The sequence below is a fragment of the Sparus aurata genome, chromosome 10 (assembly GCF_900880675.1).
Source record: "Sparus aurata chromosome 10, fSpaAur1.1, whole genome shotgun sequence".
Classification (NCBI taxonomy): Eukaryota; Metazoa; Chordata; class Actinopteri; order Spariformes; family Sparidae; genus Sparus; species Sparus aurata.
The window spans coordinates 27254261-27278779 of record NC_044196.1 but is presented as its reverse complement, the minus strand read 5'-3'; the positions used below and the strand labels follow the sequence as shown (position 1 = coordinate 27278779).

The following is a 24519-nucleotide window of genomic DNA, read 5'->3' as shown; positions in this document are numbered from 1 at the left end:
CATCCTACCAAAACTGCTGCACACTTTCCCACCGGTAAAAAATGATATCATCCAGTTTGAGTGCAAAATACTGCCAGGAATTAACAGCTCAGCTTAAGTTCCTTGCTGGTATCCAGTCAAACTTTCTATTCATGCCATTTTATGGCACCTCTCAGCTATCAGATACAATCAAGTTATGTGCCCAAGCAGTGTGAAACTTTGCTCCTCTTTTGAGTGTGTACTTCTGTGTATAATATTTCAATCAGCACTCATTTTCCTGACACCATTCTAGGGTTTCTGCTTCTGGACTGATTACGACATCACAGGATAAGAGTGTGTATCAATTTGTTGTTTTGATTGTCATAAAAGTAAGCCATGTGTGGCCAGGCCCAACCGCCAATTCAGGGCCCTGTCAGAGATCAATAAAATTTAACTTTAAAACCGACAACGCCACCTAGGTATAAGAGCCTAGGACTCTTTTAAAAAACACACAGGTTCTTTAAAATCGGGGGGAGCAGAGTTAAAAAGACCATCAGGAGAGTTTCATTAAAGAATATTTATTATCAGAAAAGATGGCACCATTTAAAATACTAAAACTTAAAAGAAAAGTCTTTGTTGTGGTGATAGTGGGGTTGTTAAGCTCTTAAAATATCCCCGGCGCTACCGTTCTTGGCGTCCGCTGTCCTGGCATTGACGTCCTCGGTGTCATGGCGCCCACCCCGGCGTCCCCGGCACTAACCTTCTCGGCGTCCGCCGTCCTGGCGTTGACGTCCTCGGTATTCTGCCGGCCATCATCTTGGGCGTCTCAGGCGCTCACCACCATCTGCCGTCCTAGCGTTGACGTCCTCAGTATTCTGGCGCCCACCGTCTCGGGCGTCCCCGGTGCCCACTGTCGTCCTGGCACTGACGTCCTCGGGATCACGGCGCCCAGCGCCAGCAGTCCTGGCGTCCTCTCCTATCCGACCCGTCTCTCCCCATGCGGTCTGTTACCGGGCCCTTTGTTTGTATCCGCTGCACACCTGCCGCTCATCTGGTTAATGGGCTACGCTGCGTTGGGGGCGTGACTCTCCACAAAATAGTCCATAAATAAACTTCATGCAAAATATAAAAGAAAACACATATATAAAAGCATGCAGATTAAAACACCACAAATGATCGTGCATGAAAACAACATCTCAAAACAATGTGCACTGGACTATTTCTGACTCTGTCACACATGCAGAATATATTAAATTAAATAGAACAGCCACTCCCCATCTGTGGTACTCTCTGCCCATCTTGGACCATCAGGCTTTGTCTGTACACATTTGTGTAAGAGTCAAGGAGTTTCTACGAAGCAGCAATTGGAAGGACACAAAGGCAGACATGGTCAGCAGGTCAAGTCAGTGGTTTTACTTTTAAAAGTTGATATATAAGCTTACAGGCACAGATAGCAAGTCCAGACAGAACTGACAGAGAATCTGTGGGGCTGACAGGAATGGGAAAGGGAGGCAGGTTCATATTCAGGATGGAAAGCAGAGCACAAAGTAACAAGAGACTCAGATTCGGGGATATTGGTGTATGTGAGAGTCAGGATACTGGGAGGAGTGTGAAAGTCTGGGGGTATCTGGTCAATGCATGGAGAATGGCGATGGGTGCAAAGCTTTACATTTAAATTCAGGGGCTTCTGGGAATGGGAATGTGGTCGAGAGAGGCAGAATAAGCAAAGCAGGACTGAGGTAGCCGTTGTGAAAGAACCACTTCATCAATGGTTTAGATCCAGACATCGCTTCAAGCCGTTCAGGATGCCAGAAAGTTAAGTAGGGTGGGCCTTGGTTCTGAAAGGTGTAGAAGCAGGAGACCTCAGAGGGCAGCTGTGCAACTGGAAAGCAGGTGGAGGCTGCTCGAGGAAGTGGTCAGGGAACTCTGAGGTGGACTACAACCAGTAGGCAGGGCAGAGGGGTGGAAATTCTCTGGAGGGTAGCCAAGAAAGCCAAACAACAGAAGATCCAGAGGGATCCTGCACATGTGTGACAGGGTCAGTTTTTGTGGATTGCACACACTAAAAAATGCTGGGTTATTTTCATAACCCATCTGCTGGGTAGCTGTGGATTTTGAGCTGATTGGGTTGTTTTTATCCAAGGTTGGGTTAAATACTTTGACCCAACAGATTGGGTTGAAGACATCTGCGGGCTTCAGATTTGGGCGGGCTTTAGATTTGAACGGGCTGAGGCGAACGTTCATCACTCTCCAGCTTGAGACCAGAGAAAACTCTGTAAATGGTAAGTAAAACTTAACTTATTATCTTACAACATCTAGTTTTGATAGCTTAACGTGGTAGCCAAATAGTTGTGTCTTAGTCATATATTAAAAACTTAAACCTCAGTCTGCAGCAGGTGCCGTTTTTTTTTTGTGTTGCTGGCAAGCTAGTTTTTTTTTTTTTTTCGCTAGAATACTTGGTTCTACGGAGCCCTGGAGGTGACATGGACGTTTTATTTTTATCTCGCGCGCGCGACTTACCATCTCGCGCGCGCCAGTTACTATCTCGCACGCGCAAGTTACTTATCTCGCGCGCGCCAGTTACTATTTCGCACGCGCAAGTTACTTACTCTATCTCACTTGCACTCTGGCTCGATTGGATTGGTACGGAGGAAGTGCCGCTGTGAAAGGTAGGTATTTTAGTAAATGTCGTTTATATGATAATATATATACACACATCCATTGTAAAATTGTTTGTCCTGATTGACACTAGTCATTGCTGCAATGTTATTTGACAACTCGTCCATCATCATGGCTAGCTTAATCGCTAAAAGCATTACACAATAATACACTTTATTAGCGTCTGTTGAACACTTCAATGGAGTGATTATTAATTTACTGTTCTCCAAAAAGATGGATGAAGACCTCCAGACTTTCCTGCAGCAACGTCGGGTTGCAGAGGAAACCATTGAAAAGATGGAAGAAGACAAGGTAAATTGAAGTTTGTGTTTGAATTAATTTGATTATTCACACATGTACTTGGTACACAGTGCCCATAGAAACAAGTATCTTTTGCTTGTTTCTATGGGCACTGTGCACCAAGTTCTACAAGAGCGTGTACTGTTGTTTCACACACAGCTAGCTCCCAGTAAGTTTACCATTGATGGTTGTTACATCAATATTGCTAATAATCAAATCCTGTATGGAGAAAAAGAACAGGATTTTCACTTCTGGTACCTCAGTTGAGCATAGTTTTTCAATGTTTGTGATTCAAACTATGCCATGTGTGAACGTGTGTTTGTGCACTTTTGTATTCCTCTTTCAACTTATTAGTTGACATCAGGCTGCTTTATGAATGGTTTGGATTTTTATATGACGTTATATAGAACTGCTGTGATATAGACAGACACAGCAAGCCTGGGAAAATAATCCCTTTTCACTATTCTTATAGTTATCTTATATTTTGTGTTGCAGATTGATGCCTCAGTTATTCCTCTTATGGGGGAAAGTGATCTTGCGAAGTACCTCCCCAGTTATGGGGATAGGGTTGCTGTGATAGCCTTCTGCCGAAAAAGGGATAAAGACTCAAGAAAGGAAGAAATCATTGACAGAATAAGAGGCAGGTTTTTGGGAGAAGCTCAAGGTTCTCAGAGATCAGCACCATCGACATCCACTCGCATTAGGGTAGTTCCGAGGCTTGGTAACAAAAATGGAGAGAAAAAACAGAGGAGGTTAGAATTAGGGTGGATGGACTATGATTCTGCAGAGCAGCGATTTAAGCAGGTACGAGCTGTTAAAGGAGGAGGTACAAGATCCTTGACAATTGAAAAAACTAAAACTGTTGGTGAAATCAGAGTAATGGCAGAAGCCATTTATTTCCCCAATGGACATTCTAAAAGAAAAAAGCTCTCTGACTATCAGACAGAACTCAGAGACTTTGCACAGCGTCAGCTTGACTCTTCCAGCACATTAGAGGCGATTTATGATCATACTAAAGTTCGTCTACTAAGATTGTATCTTTGCACAAAACTCACCAAAGACGCAGACCAGCCCTCAAACTCTTCTGCATCCCAGTCTCCTGCCACACAATGCTATGCACACGAGCCACCTGCCTCACAGCATTTTGTCCTCGCGCCACCTACTTTACAATACTATGTCTTCGAGCCACCTACCTCACAGCACTGTGCCCTCGAGCCACCTACCTCACAGCACTGTGCCCTCGAGCCACCTACCTCACAGCACTGTGCCCTCGAGCCACCTACCTCACAGCACTGTGCCCTCGAGCCACCTACCTCCCAGCACTTTGCCCTCGAGCCACCTACCTCCCAATGCTTGATCTTTGAGCCACCTGCCTTACCACACTCTGCCCTCGAGCCACCTACCTAACAGCACTGTGCCCTTGAGCCATCTACCTCCCAATGCTTGGTCTTCGAGCCACCTGCCTCACCGCACTCTGACCTTGAGTCGCATGTATACATCAATGCTGGCACCCCAGAGGTATATATATTAATTATTTTTGCATAATGTCCTGACAACCCAGAAGTTTCTGTTGAATTCAACTCACATTATTTCAATGTTCTTTTCTAATGATACGGATGATATATTTTTTCAGGTATTCTACAGACGTTGTGTCAACACGTCAACAGTAAACAGGTATTTTCTAACTCCCAGTGTTTGTTGCCAGGCTACAATAATCATAGATCATTTGTGGCTTACTATGTTACAAGTAAAAGTCCTGCAATAAATGTTTTACTAAAGTATAAATAAAGCTGCCATGGATGAAAAACACTCTTGATGAACTGTTATGCCAATACAGTTGTCTATTCCCAATGTAATATTATGAACATGCTCCTTACAGTACTGAACTGGAGAGCAATTTGGATGACACACTGCCAGTTATTCCTCAATGTAGTAGTCCAACTACAGCACAACATGTAAGTACATCCTCCTTTGTACATTTTCTTTTACAAATGAATATAATTAATTAAGTACTGTATTATCTACAGTAATCAGTCTTTAATGTCTTTGTACCCTAAATGTTTATTGAAATAATTAACTTCAGATGAGTGTTTTAATTACTGTTGGTGACACAAACCCACTTACTGTATATTAGCAGGCTAGAGAGCAGAGAGCAGACACATCAGCGGACAGACCAGAAGATGGCCCTACCTACACATTACTGAGGTATACTATCCACATTGGGTTTCAGCTATAACTAAGAAATACATATTTAGTCCTTAATGACTTATTTTTATTTGCCTTTCACTGTTTACTTGATTTGGTAGTGACATTTTAGAAGACAGTGATCCTGGAGAAGAAATTGAAATGATGTCATCTCCTCGTCCTGACAGTCCAGTCAGTGTAAGTAATGACCATCTAAATTAATAGTAGCACATGTTTCTGTTTGTGTTCAAGTTGTTGAGGGGCTGACCAGAGCAGTTACAATGAGAAACCAATTTTACTGCTGTGTCTTATACGAACTGTATGTTCACAATCACCAAATTATTAGTGGTTGGATAATTCAGAGAAAGTTATTATGTTTATTTAACTCTTCATCCAAAGGCTCTTGATGACCTTGTTGAAGTTTTGAACGACTTCAGACGAGACAACACCTGTGAATACTCTACTTTGACAGTGGTGGTCAGAAGGAAGCGCATTTTTCGAAAGTGCCATTACTGCACTAGGTAATGTTCCTATAATTCTTTTCAGTTTAGGTATGGATCATCCCCTTTACCTTTAGATTGGTCGCCAATGGCATCAAGCTGTAGGGGTTGAGATTGTATTTTCGGACCCAAATGCAGACAACGGAGACAGGAAGTAGTGAAGTGAAGATTTATTGGACAAACTGGTGCTGGAGGGTGAAGTGGATGAGATTAGGGGCTTACAGGCAGGCAGGAAAGGAGGGTCGAATAGAGCTGGTGTGGAGGGACTCAGGAGAACACAAGCAGAGCAGAGCGGAACGGCACTGGAGACCTCTGTTGAATGCAATACAGAGAAAAGGCATGAGCACAAATGCAAGAACGCAGAAAACACTAAGTGGCAGCACCGTCAAGTCACCGTATACGATGCAATAATCTACCTCCGAAGTGGTGGGGAGACCAGACAGATATAGCCAGTGGGTGATGAGATGAACCAGCAGGTGTGGGAGAAAGGAGGGGGGAAAGGCAAAACATAGAACACACAAACAGGCTGCCACAGCAGCACCGTAACACAAGCTAAATTGATAGAGTATAGGGTCATTTATTTATGATTGCTACCTCATTCAGATTGATTATGCAGTCACTATGGATAAGAATACACCATCATTGTCTTTTTCAGGTAAAGGTTACTTTGATTGGCACAAACGCCCAAAAATTTAGTATGCTGGGGAACAGGCAGAAGACCATGGTGGGCCAACACGAGAATTTTTCAGGTATGATAATGATTTTTTTTGTACACATACACACTATTCGGAAAACATAACTCAAATATAAAGAGACAATGTTTTAAAAGCAACCCCTCCCCATTCTGCCTTTAAGAAGTAGACTACTGGTAGGTACCTTTTTAGTAACCAAAACTTTATTATTCTTTTTTTGTAAAAGGCTTCTGATGAAAGAGGTCCGGTCCATGGGAGTCTTTGAGGGACAGGAAGGAAACCTGTTCTTCACATATAATCAGTCTGCCTTGGATAAGAAGTGTTATTACACAGCAGGAAGACTGACTGCCTGGTCTCTTGTGCATGGTGGTCCAGGTCTCAGGTCATTACACCCCACATTGTTTAAGATGATGTGTGGGCTGGATGCTGATGTGCAAAACTTCCAGTGTGAGGTATTGCCTGACAGGGATGTCCAGCAAAAACTCCAGAAGGTATTCTTTTTTTACACTGACAGTGTTCTGTAATACTTGATATGTTTGTTGAGGTAGTGAACACACACAGACACAGACAGATGTTAACGCTTGAGTCTTAGCTGTTCTCTTGTTCTGAAGTTCATTGACATTTTTTCTTAGATCCAACAGTGCAGCACAGACAAAGACTGGATCTGTCTTCGTCCATCTTTGGAGGACTGGATAGCTGGCTGTGGAGTCCCAGAAGTCTATGGAGCTCATGTCCAAAATCTTCAGCAGATTTTCGGACAGGTTGTGAGGCACTTCATTTTCCACAGGTACCACTGTCAGTGTGCTGAGTTTGTAGATTGTGGTGTAGAAAAGTAAAACGTTTTTATGAAAAGTTGGATTGAGAATGCGATAACTTTATACAGCAAGGTGCTATGCTGTAACCACCTGTGTTTTTGTGTTCATCATCTATCTAAACTGATTAGGTACTACTAGGTAGGATTGCGTGTTCCTCCACATACGTTACATCCTACTATTACAGCTACTTACTGTCATGTGAAAAGAAGCATCTGGTGACTTCATGTGTATCAGAAGAGACACGCGGTTGTCTACACCCTCCCACATGGCCAACTGTGGGTTAGCAGTGCGATGAATTACAAGGGAAGAGAACATGTGGGAAGTGGACAACTTGGACGAAAAGGGGCAAAAATTAAAAAAGATTTGAAATAGTGTTTGACTCCAAAATTTGGTTTCTTTCCAGTTTTACTGTGATAGCTCAGATGGATGCAGACAAAGGCTTCTGTATGGCTTAGTGCTAATAATTGTGTGCATGAACACTGGTCTCCACCTGATTGTATTTACATAATAACACCTGTTTGGTCTTAGGTCAGCTAACATGATGAACCAGTTCATAGAAGGTATGAACTCATGTGGAAGACTATGGGACACAGTGAAGAGACACTAGAAGGCTTTCCAGAAGGTGTTCACACATGAAGAGGGACCACTGACAAGATTAGCATTCCGGGAATTATTCTCAGTTCAGTGGAGTGATGAGGGGACTAACCACAGAGATGCTGAGGAAGAAACAATGTTTTCATGGGAAAGTCTCCTCAACACAATTGAAGGTGTGTTCTTTGTTGTGTGATTAAAACAATCAAATATGAACCTGGGATAGACACACATTTCAATATGATGGAGCAGTACAGTACAAAAGGGAATATTTGTATGTGTTGTAATGTGTGTGTGTGTGTTTGTGTGTGTGTGTGTGTGTGTGTGTGTGTGTGTTCACAGAAAAACAAGCTTCCCTCTCTTTTGAGGACTTGCTGGTATTTGTGAGTGGAGCAGATGCAGTACCGCCACTAGGTTTCCAAAAGCAGGTGGAGATCCAATTCTTTGATCAGGAAGATGGTACCAGACGCTTTCCATTCACCTCGACCTGCGCTTTGACCTTTTCCCTTCCAAGAGGTGTTCAGTCTGAGGAAGAACTGACAGACATCCTCACAGATGCAGTTCGTGGGTCACTGGGCTTTGGCAAAGTGTAATTTAAAAGGATCTAAGTTTTTGTTTTGTTTTTTCAAGAAAAAAAGCAACATTCATAAGCTTCATTAGGCAGTTGGTACATGTAGTAAAATATATTTTTCTAAGAACAGTATTTTGATTGTGAGACCAACAGAGAGATAAATGCATGTAGAGATATGGGGAGTGGGGAGTATGTGTTAGGAGTTATCAATGTAGTTTACCTGTGCTTTGAATGCAGTCTTGAGAAAGATCATTGATCATTCATTGTCAAATTAATTGTTTTTCATGTTTGACATTCATGTAGTTTACCTGTGCCTTAAATGCAGTCTGGCAAAAGATCGTTGATCATTCATTGTCAAATTAATTGTTTTTCATGTTTGACATTCATGTAGTTTGCCTGGGCCTTAAATGCAGTCTGGCAAAAGATCATTGATCATTCATTGTCAAATTAATTGTTTTTCATGTTTGACATTCATGTAGTCTACCTGGGCCTTAAATGCAGTCTGGCAAAAGATCGTTGATCATTCATTGTCAAATTAATTGTTTTTCATGTTTGGCATTCATGTAGTTTACCTGTGCCCTAAATTCAGTGTGGAGAGAGATCGTTGATCATTCATTGTCAAATTTTTTGGCATGCATGTTCTATTCTGCTCAATAGTCTTGTTATTTAAGTTGGCTTTAAGTTAAGCTTTTTTATTAAATGTTATTTAAACCGGTCTGAATGGTAGAGTGTGTTAATACGAATATACCTTGCACATCTGCAGTGTTGGAGGTGTCTCCTAAGAAGATAAAGTATCAAGTTGACTAAAAGCTATTTTTCTGTACCTCTAGAGTGTAGAAATGGAACCAAATGGATTACAAGCGGGTAAGGGTACATGTATGGTAATTACATGCCATGTTTTATTCATAAAATAAAAAGTCATTGATTTCAATTTATAACACATTATTCAGTGACAAACTCAGAGAAATACACTAATAAACAAGTCACCTCAAGGACTTACAGTCATACATAGCTGCATATTACAGGTGTAAAGTCACAGCAACTGAAGCAGCAGTTACTTTTCAAGGAAAGTACTTGAATAAATGGAATTGCCTGTAGCCTTCATTGTTCCCATTTTTTTATATTTCCTTAAAATCTGCTATAGACAACATTCAGCAACCAAATGTCACGCTACACATTCACAAACCAATGGTTTACAAATTTACTTACTGTATTCCTCACCTATACTGATCAGAACTTATTAAAGACTGTATTTATGACAAATAGACTATTCTGAATGGACAATGTTTCACTCAAACAACAAAAAAATACTACTACTGAATACTTAGGAATCACATGAGGACTCACAAGGTGAGAAACTGTACCACTGCAACATTTGCAGGGAAATATTCAGTCAGTTAAGAGAGTTGCAAAGGCATGTACATTTTCACACAAGTTACAAGGTGTATGTAAATAACTGAATGTTATATTTTATACAATATTTCTAAAACTACAAAACGTTTACAAAAATGTTATTTAAATGATTCCAGGCAAGGTATTATTTGAGAGAGGGGAACGCCAGTGTCCACTCCTCTCTCGATGGACATGGTGGGATAGGGGGAGGTGCACTGTCACATAGAGACACAACACAAAACACTACTCAAAAAATTGGGGACGGATAACATCCCTCAATGACATGTATAAATCCAGTGCCTCTGATGTGTTGTTTGGAAAGTCTAACCCTGATTCTTCCATGGTAATGGTACAGAGATCAAAAATGTCCTCGTCACATGGGATGGTTGTCAGGAACTTGCAGGTCTGCTTGGCTGTAGCCAGGTCACTGGCATTGACATGGACTAGGTGGTCATCTGCACCCCACAAATGAGGTGCTGAAAACATGATGTTAGGTATCCCACTGGGCACAGATGGGTTCCCAGATGGTCGGATACGATGTGTGTTCCAGACTTTTTTTTATCTCGTTGAGCTGCTCCTGGAAAATAAGAGATGGAGGTTATACATTACTCTTAAAGACAGAGAGCAACTGAGTGTGAGAGTGAGAGTGGAGGAGAACTAAACAGTATTTCACATTAAATATAGATTTTACATATACATACACATTACATAGATTACAGGTCAAAGTTTATTCTCAAACTATATTTTGTAAACAAATTCCCCTTGCTTGTAACTGCACAGGTGAGTATTTCTAGTTAGTTGGGGTATATGTAGCAAACTTGAATGAACTACAGTGCACTTGAATTGTATGTTGTTTAACTTTATTCTGCAAACATAAACATATAACAGCATTGTAAATCATGCACTCCTCTCTGAGAGGCCGTCCACACGTACGAAAACGTTTTTTTTTTTCTCATTCCGTCTTCCTCTGCATCGTTTCAAGAATATTTCAGGGTTCGTACACATTTTTCAAGGTCAAATTCAAGCACTTTTCAGGGTCATTTTCAGACTTTTCCAGTACCTTACTGCTGTGGTAAAATACATAACTACAGGAATATATATACTCGTTATTATTTTTTTTCATTTCTTATCACAATTATGTACATTGTATTAAGCTGTAAATATCTAAAATGATGTTTCATAATAGCAAAAACTTTAGAAAAAGGAGAACACAAAGTTTTATCCAAAAGAAGGGAGACAAGGACAAGAAGAGACCTGAGAACACCTTGTAATTTTCCTTTTTGACATAAACTTTTTAAGCTGTTCGCTTATTCATCAAAGTTTATCAATACTGAACATGTCATCAGTCCAAATTAAATCAAATTCACCTTCTCCTCAGCCATCTTTCTGTATTGCTACCAGGCTGCATGTGTGATGACACACACACACAGATTTTATTTCTCCTTGTACTGAGCAAACTATCCAGTCTGATCCCAATTTTGCCAAGACACAGAGTTATGATGTCAAGCACTTTTAAGCACTTAAAGTAAAATCCAAGGACTTTTCAGACCTTAAAAATGCAACATTGAAATTCACGCACTTTTAAGGATTTCAAGCACCCGTACAAACCCTGATATTTGCGTCCAGACGGATCCACTGAAAGACAGGCTCAATATCTTCTGCGGCACGAACACGAGCATGTAGTTGTTCCGCCATCCGCAATTGTTGTTGTTATTATTTACACTGTAGTTAAGTGTAATTATGAGGTGCTTTTAGTTTACTTAAATATTAAATGTTTTGATAGGAGATGAGTAGGCCTATTTCCTCCAACATTGTACCTGGATATCACGAACGACGACGTTTTCTGTTCCAAGGTCTGTGCGGACAATCCTTGGGCCACCTCCAGCTTGTTCCAAGGCTTCAACAAAGTAGCCTCCAATGACATGTGGATCACTGCTTGTAAGGGCTGCTTTCAACCAGATGACCTTTCTTGAAAACCCATCAATGCACCCGTTGATAAAGATGCCATATGGTTTCAGCTTGTCATAGGAATCCATGTGCCAAATAAAATTTGGTCCTGGAGAAAAATACCGCCTCCTGCTTAGTCGACGACTCTGGCGCATTCCGCTACTCACGGGATCAAGCTCTGACAGGATCAATCTCACGTCCTCTTTTCGTACCCAAAGTCCATGTTCCAGACATTTTACGTACATCCACCTGTAACCATGATGTCTCCCCGGGCCCCTCAATTGCTCACTGATAAAGTCTATCACTTCCTCCAAGTCCGAAAACTGTCGACGACAAAGTCTGTTTTCTCGCAAGATTCTGATGAGATGCCTCCTGCTTAAAATGAAGCCATGTAAGGCTAGGCTTCTAAGTATTTCTCTATGCTGCATTCCTAAATTGAAGAACAAAACGATAAGACTGTCTCGATCCATTCCAAACGCCTGCATTCAACCGACTCCTCCTGCTTTCGTAGTCCACTTCACAATGTAACATTTGAGCGCGAGATACAGTAAGACGCGCGTGCGAGATAGTAACTGGCGCGTGCGAGATGTTAATTCAAGCGCATTTTGACCTAATTAAACAGTGCAGTCGGTTAAATGCAGTCTTATTATCATGGATCGAGACCATGTCAGAATTTTAATTGATTAATTAATTAATTAAAGTTAATAAAGTGTCTTATTGTGTAACGGTAAGAGGTACATGTAACAGGTATGTTGATGATCCACGATGAGTGTCCAGGTGTTTTAATAGCTATTATAATGGTTATTAGGCTAGCCATGATGGAGGAGTTGTAAAGGTAATAGTAGTTTGGTTATAATTAATTTAGGAAATAACGTTGCAGCAGTCACAACTGGCAATCAGGACAAATGATCAACAATGGATGCAGGTGCATATAGTAGGCTATCATATTCATGTGAAAGTTGTGACAGAAAACCTACATTTACTAAAATACCTTCAATTTTCCACGACATTCTCACATAGACCACATTCTCTCGGTTTTTGCAGTACACTAAACACGTTTGTTGTCTTCTGTTTTTATATAAAACAGATATACTATTGGTCTTTACACCACAAGGGGGCGCTGTTGTATAAGACAGGTCATAGTTAACACCTGCACGTAGAGAGGTCAGAGTGCAACAACATGGCGACTATGTACGATACGACGCTGCTACTGAGAACAATGTTACAGTATAAGTTGTTGAAGTAAATGGCACTTGTTCATGATTCCAGCGTCCCATCATTGTTGAGTTAACACCACTACGTTCATTTCATTCAATCATTTGAGCCAGAGTGCCACTGCATCTTACATACTATCTCGCGAGTGCGAGTTATTATCTCGCGCGCACGAGATACAGCAAGTCGCACGTGCGTGATAGTAACTGGCGCGTGCGAGATAGTAAGTCACTCGCACGAGATAGTAACTGGCGCGTGCGAGATAATAAGTCGCACTCGCGAGATAAAAAAAAAAAACCTATCCATGTCACCTCCAGGGCTCCGTATGGTTCCGTTCATTCAGTTTACTAATATTCTTTGAAGCCAGGTTATTATTTAATAAATTATATGAGACGCCAAATGCGGGACTTTTATTTTGAAACCGTCTCGCTGTGAACAAAAAGCTTCTGGTGTGTGTGCTAGGGGTGGGCGATACTGCAAATTTTGATATCGATCCGATACCAAGTAAATACAGGGCCAGTATTGCCGATATCGATACCAATACTGATACTTTTTACTTGAAAATTTCTGATCAATGAATGATTTTGTACTTTTGCCTTTAATTAGTTGATCATGATTATAATAACGATAAAACACAGGAAAAAGATTTTAGCCAAATAAGGAAATTATATTTAACATAATTAAATCTATAACCTGTCTGCATGTAGCCTAAATAGGAATACTAATGTTTCTTCAACAGATACACAAAAGGGTTATCATATTCTTGAGGTAGGCTATATATCTAAATATAAGTATATATTTTTGTGTTACAGTTACATTGAACCTGCGTGAGTGGAGGGAGCGAGGTGAAGAGGAGCGCTGTTCTTGAGGACTAAGAGAGACACTGCGCTCACACAAACTCTGTGAAGAAATACGTGTGATTTGCTGAATTTATAGAAGAGAAACTACAACAAAATATCGATCCGATACCAATACTCAACTTGGTATCGATACTATCGATATTTGGATCGATCTGCCCACCCCTACCACGTACTGTAATTCTCTCTCTCTGAGATGTATGCTTTCACGCCTTTTTATATATAAATGAAATTACTGTTGTTGTGATCAACTTTATGGATATGGACCACATAATGAAATGATAAATGTCACTGGCAAGTGATTTTAACAGTTATTGCATTATGAGGAGAAACTTAAGCAACATTGTGAAATGGGTTTGGCAAATTTTAACTCACTAGTGCCATTTTGTAAATTCAGCTTTAAGTGCAACATTAAGAAGTTTCCTTCCTCTTAAAAAGTGTCAGTTTCTTTTCAGCATCGCTGTTAAAGCCTTTTTCGCTGGAATCCCTTAAAAAAAAAACACACTAAATTTTTAAACATGTTGCATTAGGAGAAACTGTATAAACGTTCTGAAACGCTGTCTACAACACATTCTCCACTATTTCTGCCTACTTGTTCATTCGTCAAATATTATACATGAAGAAAATGTTTGTGTATGAAACATGTCGTTTTTTTCGAATGATGTAGGTGTAGGCCTCTATCTTCATATAGAGTTGGGCATGTCACGTTTGATGCTAGCCATTATTTACGCTATTATTTTATTTATCTGTTTCGGTATGTAACAATGGTTAGGGTTGCTTATCATAGAGACCCCCACGACCCTCATGTTGTAACTCCAACCCTGATGATGCTTTCACCATGTCAGACAGAGCTCATGACCTAGCTATGCGGTTGAAAATTGCATTTTTCCGTCTGCTATGTGATGTACTTTCCGCTGAATGTTTTGAGAGATTGCAGGTTTTTCCACCCTAACATGCAAAATACTTTGCTGTGCTTGTTGCACGCGGGCCCGTTACCTTATCTCAGTACCCATCCCTACCGTAGACTGTATAACACAGCGGTCTGACAACAATCTAAAGCACTATAAACAATCACAATATAGCGTACACTTAAACAGATATCTATTTTTTCAACGTGTGCCTTCTTTTAGGTAGCTAAAATACATCTTGCTGTTGGTGCTGTTCAGCAGTATAACACTCTACTTACTTGTCGGTGTGGCGCCCTGCTTCTCCACGTCGGGGGAGAGCTGACTTCACCTGCTGGTAATACACTGACCAGGGATACATGCCTCATACAACCTAACATCAAAAGACCCATACTATCGTTTTAATTTCGCTGTACTACATCTATTAGACTTCCATTCAGTTTTGATCAGAGGAGGAACATCAATGCTCCATACTCATGTGCAATAGATGTTCGTCTCTTTTTGGAGTTAAAACAAGCTTTAAATTAGTGAAAGACTTCTGAGTGTAATCCAAAACAGACTTTAATCTGGTAAGATTTTAATTTTGCGGTAGAGCAGATGGCATACATGATGTTGGCAAAAAGATGGACAGTGCAATTTTCAGGCTTAATTCATTTACAGTAGCAGCAGGGGCCTCATGTTGGTCCTTACTGGATCCTTTACTAACCATCTTGGAACTTGGTTTGAAACCATCGAAGATATAATTAAAATATGTTCTGAACTAAGTGGAAAGGAGAATAATCAAGGTCACCAATAAACAGTGTATTTAATGAAATACCATCATCAACAGCATCACATTATCTTTTCCATATTACATGAATTTACACAGCCAGAGGAAGTGCTGCCAGGGAGTGACCACAAATGTTCATGTATCATCTCATTATCCAATTAATATGATAGCTTGATAAAATAAGTACTGATGTAAGAGGATATCCGAAAGAGCATCCCTGATTTTGCTAATTTGAAGTTAATCTTCACATTCCATAAATCCAGACAACATGACATCCATTGACAACACTTTAAACTGTTCCTTCCTACGATATATCATTCCTAGAAATACTGTACTGCATCTTTTGACTGCAGACCACAAGGATGATACCAAATCCATTTTTACTGAAAGAGCAGAAATGAAACGGGACCAGTTCTAGTGCTTCACACTGGAGTACACACAATCATTGCTGGTGTTGTTCCTCTGTCTTCTTGTTCTGTTGGGCAGGTTGACACTTACAGCAGCATAATGGAGGTTGTCTGCGTCTCCATGACACTGGTGACAAAATGTGTAGAAGTGGATTAGGGTATCTATCAAATTATGAAAAATATCCAAATAACACTTTGTTGTTTTGATGGTAATTACTGGATCAGTAGGATAAATCTCACCTCTGCATTTGTTGTGGAGGGAGCTGATAATCTTGCCTGAGACTCTGTGAAACACAAATAAAGCTGTTTCATTCAAAACTACATTCAAAAATATAAAATACAAGCTGTCGGATATAGATTTTATCAGTTACCTGTAGACCCATAACTGTTTCTCTTCTTCATCTTGAACACTGAGAGAGCCAGTAAAACTACCAGGATGGTGGTGAATGTCAAAGCTCCACTCAAGAAATACACCAAGACAGCAGAATGGCCTTTGTCTGCAGAGAGACAGACATCAGAAACAGAACCTTAGCATGTTTTCTGTTTCCATTTTTAAGTTTTATTGGGGAATAAGTGAGTAAGACTATTTACTATATAGTGACTATTCAACAAATCATTTTCTAGAAGGTTTCCTACCTTCAAAGTCCAGCTTGGTCCCGTTTCCAAACAGTATGTGTCCACATGAGGCAACAGCACAGTAGTAGGTCCCAGCATGAGAAAGATTCAGGCTCTTCATTGGCAAGTTGTAGGCACAGGTGTGTGTTTGTGTGTTGTCTTTCCTCTCACACTGATCATTCCTGCCTCCATGGGTGTAAATGAGTCCTGGATGAGATTCTTGAGAGTGTTTGAACCAGTAAACACTGTGTTCTCCATCACAGGTCCCAGTGTGTACTGTACAGTTCAGAGTCACAGAGCCTCCTGGCTGGATGATCTCAAGAACTGACTGATGGACCCAAGCTGAACCTGTCACACTGACAGTACTACTTTCTAAAATTTCTAACGTGTTAATATAACAAATACAGTAGTAAGCCGCGGAATCTGAAATATGCAGATCCGAGATCTTTAAGTGATTTTTACCATCCCCTGTAACCAGTGTGAAGCGTGAATTGTTGTTGAATTCACCATGAAAAGTCCCATGTTTATCAAAATAGTTGAATGTAGTGATCAGCTGTAGTTTCTGTCCCAGAGAGTGTTTGTACCAGTAAAGCCTTGCAGCGACATCAGATTTATGGAAACATGTCAGAGTCAAGTTGTCCCCAGTTTTGACTGATAATAAACCTCCATCTGGATGAACAGAGGACAACTTCTGAGCAGCTGTCTGAGCTGAAGTGACATGAGAGACAAAGCAAACACCCAGTTACTTCTTTGTGGAAGAGTTCAGAATAATCATTACATCAGACACGAGACTCCTGCTCATCAGTATGAGGAGTAACCACACGTTAAAAAAATGAATACTTGAATCAACAAACTCAACTCACCCATTATCCCCAAGAACAAACATGTCAGATTGAAGCAGAAAAGCCTCAGAGATGTCATCGTGTTCGAATCCTTGTGGTGAATGACAGAATCTCAAGACCTTCTCCACTCTATAGAGAGAAGACTGTGTTTGATTGGCCAGCCTGAAATAACTCTGTATGAGCTATGTAGGAAACATGGTCACGTGTTCACTGCCACAAATGTCACGTAGGTTAGAGTCGCAAGTCACAGATAAATAGCAGACATCAACCTGAAATTGGATTTAAAATCACTGAAAAAATATTTTTATCAAATATAAACACTTGCATCAATACACAATAAGAGCTCTGCTCCATGTTCAGCAATGGACCAGATGCCATAATGTCAAACAGAAATGAAGTATAGGATTTCGGGCAGATCAGACAGAAGATAAGAGACCAACACTGCTTTCTGTGCTGTGTTGTACAAATGTTTTGTAACATCTTTCTCTCTCTCTCTCTCTCTCTCTCTCTCTCATCTCTACACATGAGAACATTTTGACTTTTAAATGTTTTCTCTCTCTTGTTACAGTTTGACTGTGAGCTATTTGAACTGTACCCTTGATCCTAAAATCAGATGCTGCTAAGAACTCTGCAGTATTTGAATGTTTTCGGATCTTTTGGTGCTTCTGTGTGAGAATGCTAACACCTTTACCGCCCACAAAAAACCACAATGGACACTTCACTGACAGATATTTAGTGAACATCAAGCTAACATCTGCATGCTAGCATTGTCATTGTAAGCATGGTGTTTAGCAAGTGTCCTGTAAAGAAAATGCTCACCACCTTATTTTTTTGTGTTAGCATGCTAACATTTGCAAATATCCGATATGTAGTCAATTAAGCCTCATTTAAAGTCTTATTGAGATCAATCAGATTAGCATTTGATGACATGACAATGAGATCCATCTTTTTCAGAATTGCTCTAAAACTTTGCCTACATACTGTTGCTTTAGTTGTTCACCTTAATGCACACACATCTTCACAACAGCAGGTGAGCCCATGTCGAGGAAGTGTGTCATTAATGATATAGCCTCATCAAAACTACTGAAATCAACATGGTACCGAATGACAATGCCAGAAGCTGGTGCTCTTAAGCTTGAATGAAACAACGGCATAAGCAGGCCTACACTGAATAGGGGCTGGATCACAATCGGTACTTTCAGAGAACAATTCTCTCTCTGTTTCTCTGCAGAACACATGTGAATGCTGAAGAAGGGAGTGCAGATTGTCTATAAGTTAATAGATCGTTGATGGTGTCAATCTCCTGGATGGATAAAAACAGATGGCTGTTAAAAATGCCAAAATGGTTCACAACAGCAGTCAATATACCTCGGCTGTCCACTCAAGTAAAGGCTTTTGTACTGTTCTTTTTTGGTCAGATTTTAAAGTGAAACTAGCTCTATTTCTTTAACCCAGCTTGAATTTGTCCTTTTTTTCCCCTTTACAACATGTTTTATAGATCAATCTGCTGTCAAATTAAATGCCTCAGTACTTAAGTGATAGTTTAGTTCTTCTGATGTGGGTTTGTATAAGGTACCTGTCTCTATACAGTGTTATTTCTGCAGTAGATGACCGTCAGCTCTCCCCCTGTGTGGATAAGTGGGGCGCAGCATCGTCAGGGAAGCAAAGCATATTGCTGCTAAACAGCAGACGGCAAGACGTATTTTAGCCACCAAAAAGAAGGCACATCTAGAAAATATACATGCATTTCAGTGCAATATTTTGAACAACATTTGTGCTTTACATTTCTGTCACACATCCGTTTTCAACGGCACTGCATTTCCTCAACTGTAAAACAACTGTATTCCTACTCTCAAGTGTAGCTGTCCCCGTCGTGGACTGTGTCACACGGCTGTCAGACAACAATGTAAAGTGTCAAAAATGTCCAAAATATAGTGTACACTTAAACAGATATCTATTTTTTAAAAGTTTTGTAAGTTTTAAGTTAACTTTTAACTTGTGGTTACGATGAAGATGCCAGGAGACCCAATGTCTTAAGAGCAGTTGTGTTACACACACGTTACAAAGTAACACGTTACAGTAGCGTAACTACTTTTTTCCGGTAAAAAGTAGTGTAGCGCGTTACTACTGAAAATATGGTAATGAAACAGTTCCTTTTTCAGTTGGGCACAACGTTACTTTTCCCAGGGACAGATTTGACAGCGACACCGCCTCAGCTGCACGCTTGCACAATAGTCGCGGGCTGTCATTCCACACTGAGGCTGGTACTAGCAATAGCATGCAGAGAGCAGTCAGTCATCATGGCAAACGCGGCGGAGCAACCACAACCAGCGGTAACTTCTGAGGGATAGCGGTATTCCCATTATTTCTAACTGATTGAAAATTAGGGGAAGAATTTGAGTGTGAGGTGTACACTGTGCCCTGGCTAGAAACTTTTGTTCACTGCGATGAACTCAACAGCCAACCTTGCCAAACATTTGAAAGCAAAACATGCTAACATGAAGCCAGAGCGGGCCCTGGGCATAGGCAGTATAGGCAAATAATAGGGGCGCCATCATCCACGTGGATTAAAGAATATATTTTGTTTATCATTGCTATTACTACTATTATTTCGAAATACCATATAAGCCCACAGCAATATAACGTCATGGCAAGGACTATTAAATGACGGAGAGACCTTTTTTCTGGGTTCTGGCTCATTGCACTGTACCTGTCCTTTGTTAGGGGGACGGGTCGAGAGGCAAGCTGCCTGAATCTGGCCGCACCGAGACCCCAAGACCAAGAGACAGATTTACTGATGCTGTAGCAGAACCACAAGGTCCAAAAGAATGAAACCATCCAGCGCCCAGTGAAGGAAAAGACGGAAAGAAGAGGAAGAAAAATGTGAAGAAGATACAGGTACAGTAACGTCAATGTGATGAAGTGAGTGAAATAAATAGTTTAATGATCGTTATTGGAGCAGAGTGTTAGCTTGCTAGCTTACTTCAGATTGCAGCATCGTTTAATATTAAATCAATAGCTGAGTCGACGTGTGTTAATGTTACTCCACTTAAATTCATCAGGGACGTTTGGAAAGTTAACGTTAGGCCTGTTCAGTTGTTTATTACAGGTGTCTATCCTGCTTGTATGTTAGTTAAAATGCTATTAGTTTTCCTTCCCCTTTGTAACAGGGTGGATGTAAGCCTTTGGTTTATTGTGTCACAGTTTATGTTTGTTAAAGTTTACATCAGTGTTAAATTCAGATTCAGATTCAGAATACTTTATTAATCCCCGTGGGGAAATTGTTTAAAGTGCAGTTAAAGTGTATTACTGTTAAGACTCCACACCTTAGCTTTCCCATATCATTCATAGGCAAAATATAAACACACCAATCTGTTTATCTTTTTTTTATTAAAATGTAACATGCAGTGGTCACATATACTCCTCTTCTCTCTTCAGATGCACTTTTAACATATTTCACCACCACCAGCCCAGTGACACAGCATCATCAGGTGCTCCTGTCCCTCTACCTCAGCACAGCAGAGTGACGCAGCATCAGGACTAAAGGCTGCACCAATAGATGCTGACTGGACATCTCTTCTAACTGACAAAGTGAGATGAGAGTTAGTTTACAGAGGACCATTTCAACTAAAAAAACATGTACACATTTCCCAAAAACAAAGATGGGAGAGTGTCAACATGGCTTTTGTAACAGAGTCTTAGTCAGTGCTGAAAAACTCAAAAGAAGCTGGCTGATGTACTCAAACAGAAATGATAGCTTGCACTGCTTCTGCTGCTAAATGTTTTCTACAAAAGAATACAGACTTAATAAGGAAGGACTAAAGGACTGGAAAAATGTAAGCCACTTGCTGAAGGTTCATGAGGATAGCCAGGAGCACAATACCCACATGGCAACATGGAAGGAGTTGAAGGTCGTTTTGCAAAGTGGCTGACAATAGATAAGAGAGAGATGGCACTTGCTGAGGCTGAGAGATAATATGTTTACACAATGCCTTATTTATATTGTATTTTTATCACTTGTTTATTTCCTCAGTTTTTATTTGGTGTGATATTTTTGACTTAAAAGAAATACAATCTTGAATACATACATGCAGTTTCTGTGTGAGTGTATGAAAATTGATTGTGAAATTGACTGCGATGCAAGGGGGGCGCCACCTAAGATTTTGCCTAGGGCACCAAATTACTCAGGACCGGCACTGCATGAAGCTTGCAGCTCAAGATCCCCAGGAAAATGATGATATGACGAGTCCAAGCCCACATGAGCAGCTAAAATTTCATTTTCACCAGGTATCTAAACAAGGGTTGGACAAACTTGTCGCTTCGTTCATCGTCGAAGAAATGTTGCCCATCAATACGATCGAATCTCCCACTTTAATAAAGATACTTGGCTGTTTGTGGCATTTTTTTAATAATAAAGAGCACAAAAGAAATACCTGTTATGTCCTCCATAGTAAAACTTAATGTAGGCCTATACACATTTAGGAAATGAGATGGGGTTCTGCCCAAAGTCGAGCACTATAAAAGTTCAAGTATGAGTAACCAGTAACATAAAAACTTACTTTCCATAGAGGGTAACTAAGTAAAGTAAGGGACTACTTTTTTAAGAAGTAACGGGTAACGAGCAAACACTACTTTTTAAAAGTAACTTCCTCAACACAGCTTAAGAGCCAACTTTTATTGACAGGCTTTGACCATGGAGAATAATAGCGAACAGTACAGTTTGTCAACCACTATCATTCTGAACAGTAGTCTATTTAACCTATCGCTTGATGTCAGTGTATACTTTAGAGTGACCTGGGTCAAACCGTATGCAATACTATAGATCCTTTTGGGTTGATGCACATGCATTCTGTATTGAGAAAGAATGAACAGTCTAACCTGAGTTTCAGCTTAATTATTGAGAAACAATTGCTGCATAACAGTCAGAAACGGGATTTGTTTACTTCAGTCTTATCAGAGACTACACTGAACTCAGAGACAGGGAACAGAAGACGGTCACCAATTGAGAAGTAAAATTCCTTTACACTAACCCTCTTGGAACTTGGTTTGACCATCTGAAATTTACTTAAAATATGATCTGAACCAGATGGAAATTAGATTAATCAAGACTCGTGGCAAGCAGAATATTTAATAAACATTATGATCAACAGGGACAAAAGTAGCGAAAAGATCTACAGTGCAACACAATGTTGTTTGTTCCATCAAGCAACATAAAAATGTCAGCCAGAACAAGCAGATATTGTAACATGAGTAGGTGTCCCGACAGCTATGGCTGAAGGAAAACGTGTTCTACAGGAAAGCAATGCATTGTGAGTTGGCCAATGAGACAGCACATTTTCTCCTCCATATTACATAAATATTCCAGAAATAAAAGTTGAACTGAAACATACTTTTAAAGCAATAAAAACAGGACAGTGAGACGTAGGTACTACAGGTCAAATTGTCCTGATAAGGAGACTTTCCCATGCCATTTCTGTGTGCCAACACAGCCACACAGGAGTATTTGCTGAAACAGGTCCAGTTCTAGAGCTTCACACTGGAGTACACACATTCATTGTTGGTGTTGTTCCTCTGTCTTCTTGATCTTTTGGGCAGCTTGACACTTAAAGCAGCATAATGGAGGTTATCTGCGTCTCTGTGACCCTGGTGAGAAAATATGTAAAGTGGATTAGGGTTCTGATCAAATTCTAAATTCTGTTGTGCAATTAAAAAAAATATATTGTGATGGTAATTAAGGAATCGATAGGACAGATTTCACCTCTGCATTTGTTGTGGAGAGAGCTGATAATCTTGCTTGAGACTCTGTGAAACACAGATAAAGCTGTTTCATTCAAAAATTATATACATAAAATAAAAGCTGTCAGATACAGTTAGTATCAGTTACCTGCTGACTGATAACTGTTTCTCTTCTTCATCTTGAAAACCAAGAGAGCCAGTAAAACTACCAGGATGGTGGTGAATGTCAAAGCTCCACTCAAGAAATACACCTAGACAGGAGAGTCCACTCTGTCTGCAGAGAGACAGACATCAGAAACAGAACCTTAACATGTTTACTTTTTTCAAATTAAGTTTTATCGGAGATTAGTATGACTATTTTACGAATGGGACAATCTTTTCCAGAAAGTTACTCACCTTGGACGTCCAGCTTGGTCCCGTCTCCAAACAGTATGTGTCCACATGAGGCAACAGCACAATAGTAGGTCCCAGCATGAGAAAGATTCAGGCTCTTCATATATATATATATTTTCATAGACCTGCAAAATCACAGATCGGTATGTGTTTCTAAGAAAGACCCATGTTTTCCAGTGGAACTACTCACCATATTATCTCATGAATGACAGTGACAATGACCACGTACTAGGGGTGGGCGATACTGCAAATTTTGATATTGATCCGATACCAAGTAAATACAGGGCCAGTATTGCCGATATCGATACCAATACTGATACTTTTTACTTGAAAATTTCTGATCAATGAATGATTTTGTACCTTTTGCCTTTAATTAGTTGATCATGATTATAATAACGATAAAACACAGGAAAAAGATTTTAGCCAAATAAGGAAATTATATTTAACATAATTAAATCTATAACCTGTCTGCATGTAGCCTAAATAGGAATACTAATGTTTCTTCAACAGATACACAAAAGGGTTATCATATTCTTGAGGTAGGCTATATATCTAAATATAAGTATATATTTTTGTGTTACAGTTACATTGAACCTGCGTGAGTGGAGTGAGCGAGGTGAAGAGGAGCGCTGTTCTTGAGGACTAAGAGAGACACTGCGCTCACACAAACTGTGAAGAAATACGTGTGATTTGCTGAATTTATAGAAGAGAAACTACAACAAAAATATCGATCTCATCACGCTAGTATCGAGCCGATACCAATACTCAACTTGGTATCGATACTATCGATATTTGGATTGATCTGCCCACCCCTAGTGTGTGCTGGTGAATCATGTGTGTCTCCGTGTTGAAAGTCTGTCTGCAAGATTTTGCTGAACATAATGAAAATGAGTAACTTAGCACCTGGCTGATAAAGGGCACAAGGTTTGTTGTTGTCATTTGTTGTCGCTTCATGACATGTTTGATTCAGACCGTAACTTTTACAGTTTTGAACAGTTTTGATATAGCGTGTTTAAGCTAGCGGGAACGCTAATTAGCATTAGCCCAACCGTCCTGTCGGTACAGAGGAGCAGAGATGAGGCTGGTCATTAAGTGACTTTAATATATAAAGTTAACGGTTAATATTTAATACAAATGTCCTGGTTAAAAGTTTAATTATAAGTTTTAAACAATTC

The 24519-nt window shown here is 40.1% G+C and overlaps 2 protein-coding genes and 3 long non-coding RNA genes across 5 annotated transcripts in view; 3 read left to right on the top strand and 2 right to left on the bottom strand.

Moving 5' to 3' along the window:
• The window catches only part of LOC115588957 (uncharacterized), a 54542-nt gene that overhangs the window by 18956 nt on the left and 11067 nt on the right, over positions 1-24519 (top strand). The window lies entirely within an intron of this gene.
• Positions 4294-5585, top strand: LOC115588974 (uncharacterized). Its single transcript, XR_003985427.1, has 6 exons — positions 4294-4434; positions 4550-4590; positions 4796-4871; positions 5054-5121; positions 5223-5298; positions 5500-5585. It is a non-coding gene; the product is annotated as an uncharacterized LOC115588974 (long non-coding RNA).
• On the top strand, positions 6309-7157 carry LOC115588973 (uncharacterized). Its single transcript, XR_003985426.1, has 3 exons — positions 6309-6349; positions 6519-6783; positions 6925-7157. It is a non-coding gene; the product is annotated as an uncharacterized LOC115588973 (long non-coding RNA).
• On the bottom strand, positions 9135-11370 carry LOC115588978 (uncharacterized). Its single transcript, XR_003985431.1, has 2 exons — positions 11270-11370; positions 9135-10238 (listed from the first exon to the last, which is right to left on the bottom strand). It is a non-coding gene; the product is annotated as an uncharacterized LOC115588978 (long non-coding RNA).
• On the bottom strand, positions 15369-17315 carry LOC115588951 (uncharacterized). Its single transcript, XM_030429623.1, has 5 exons — positions 17237-17315; positions 16395-17081; positions 16130-16255; positions 15999-16042; positions 15369-15885 (listed from the first exon to the last, which is right to left on the bottom strand). Exons 1-5 carry the CDS (start codon positions 17292-17294, stop codon positions 15766-15768), a joined length of 1035 nt encoding a protein of 344 aa, XP_030285483.1. The 5' UTR covers positions 17295-17315; the 3' UTR covers positions 15369-15765.

Coding starts and splice junctions, on each gene's coding strand:
- LOC115588951 (XM_030429623.1), bottom strand. CDS start 17,294: ATGACATCTCTGAGGCTTTTCTGCTTCAATCTGACATGTTTGTTCTTG. Junction 16,256..16,394: donor GACCAAGCTGGACTTTGAAG/GTAGGAAACCTT, acceptor GTCTCTCTGCAG/ACAAAGGCCATTCTGCTGTC. Junction 15,886..15,998: donor CCTCCACAACAAATGCAGAG/GTGAGATTTATC, acceptor TTTTGTCACCAG/TGTCATGGAGACGCAGACAA.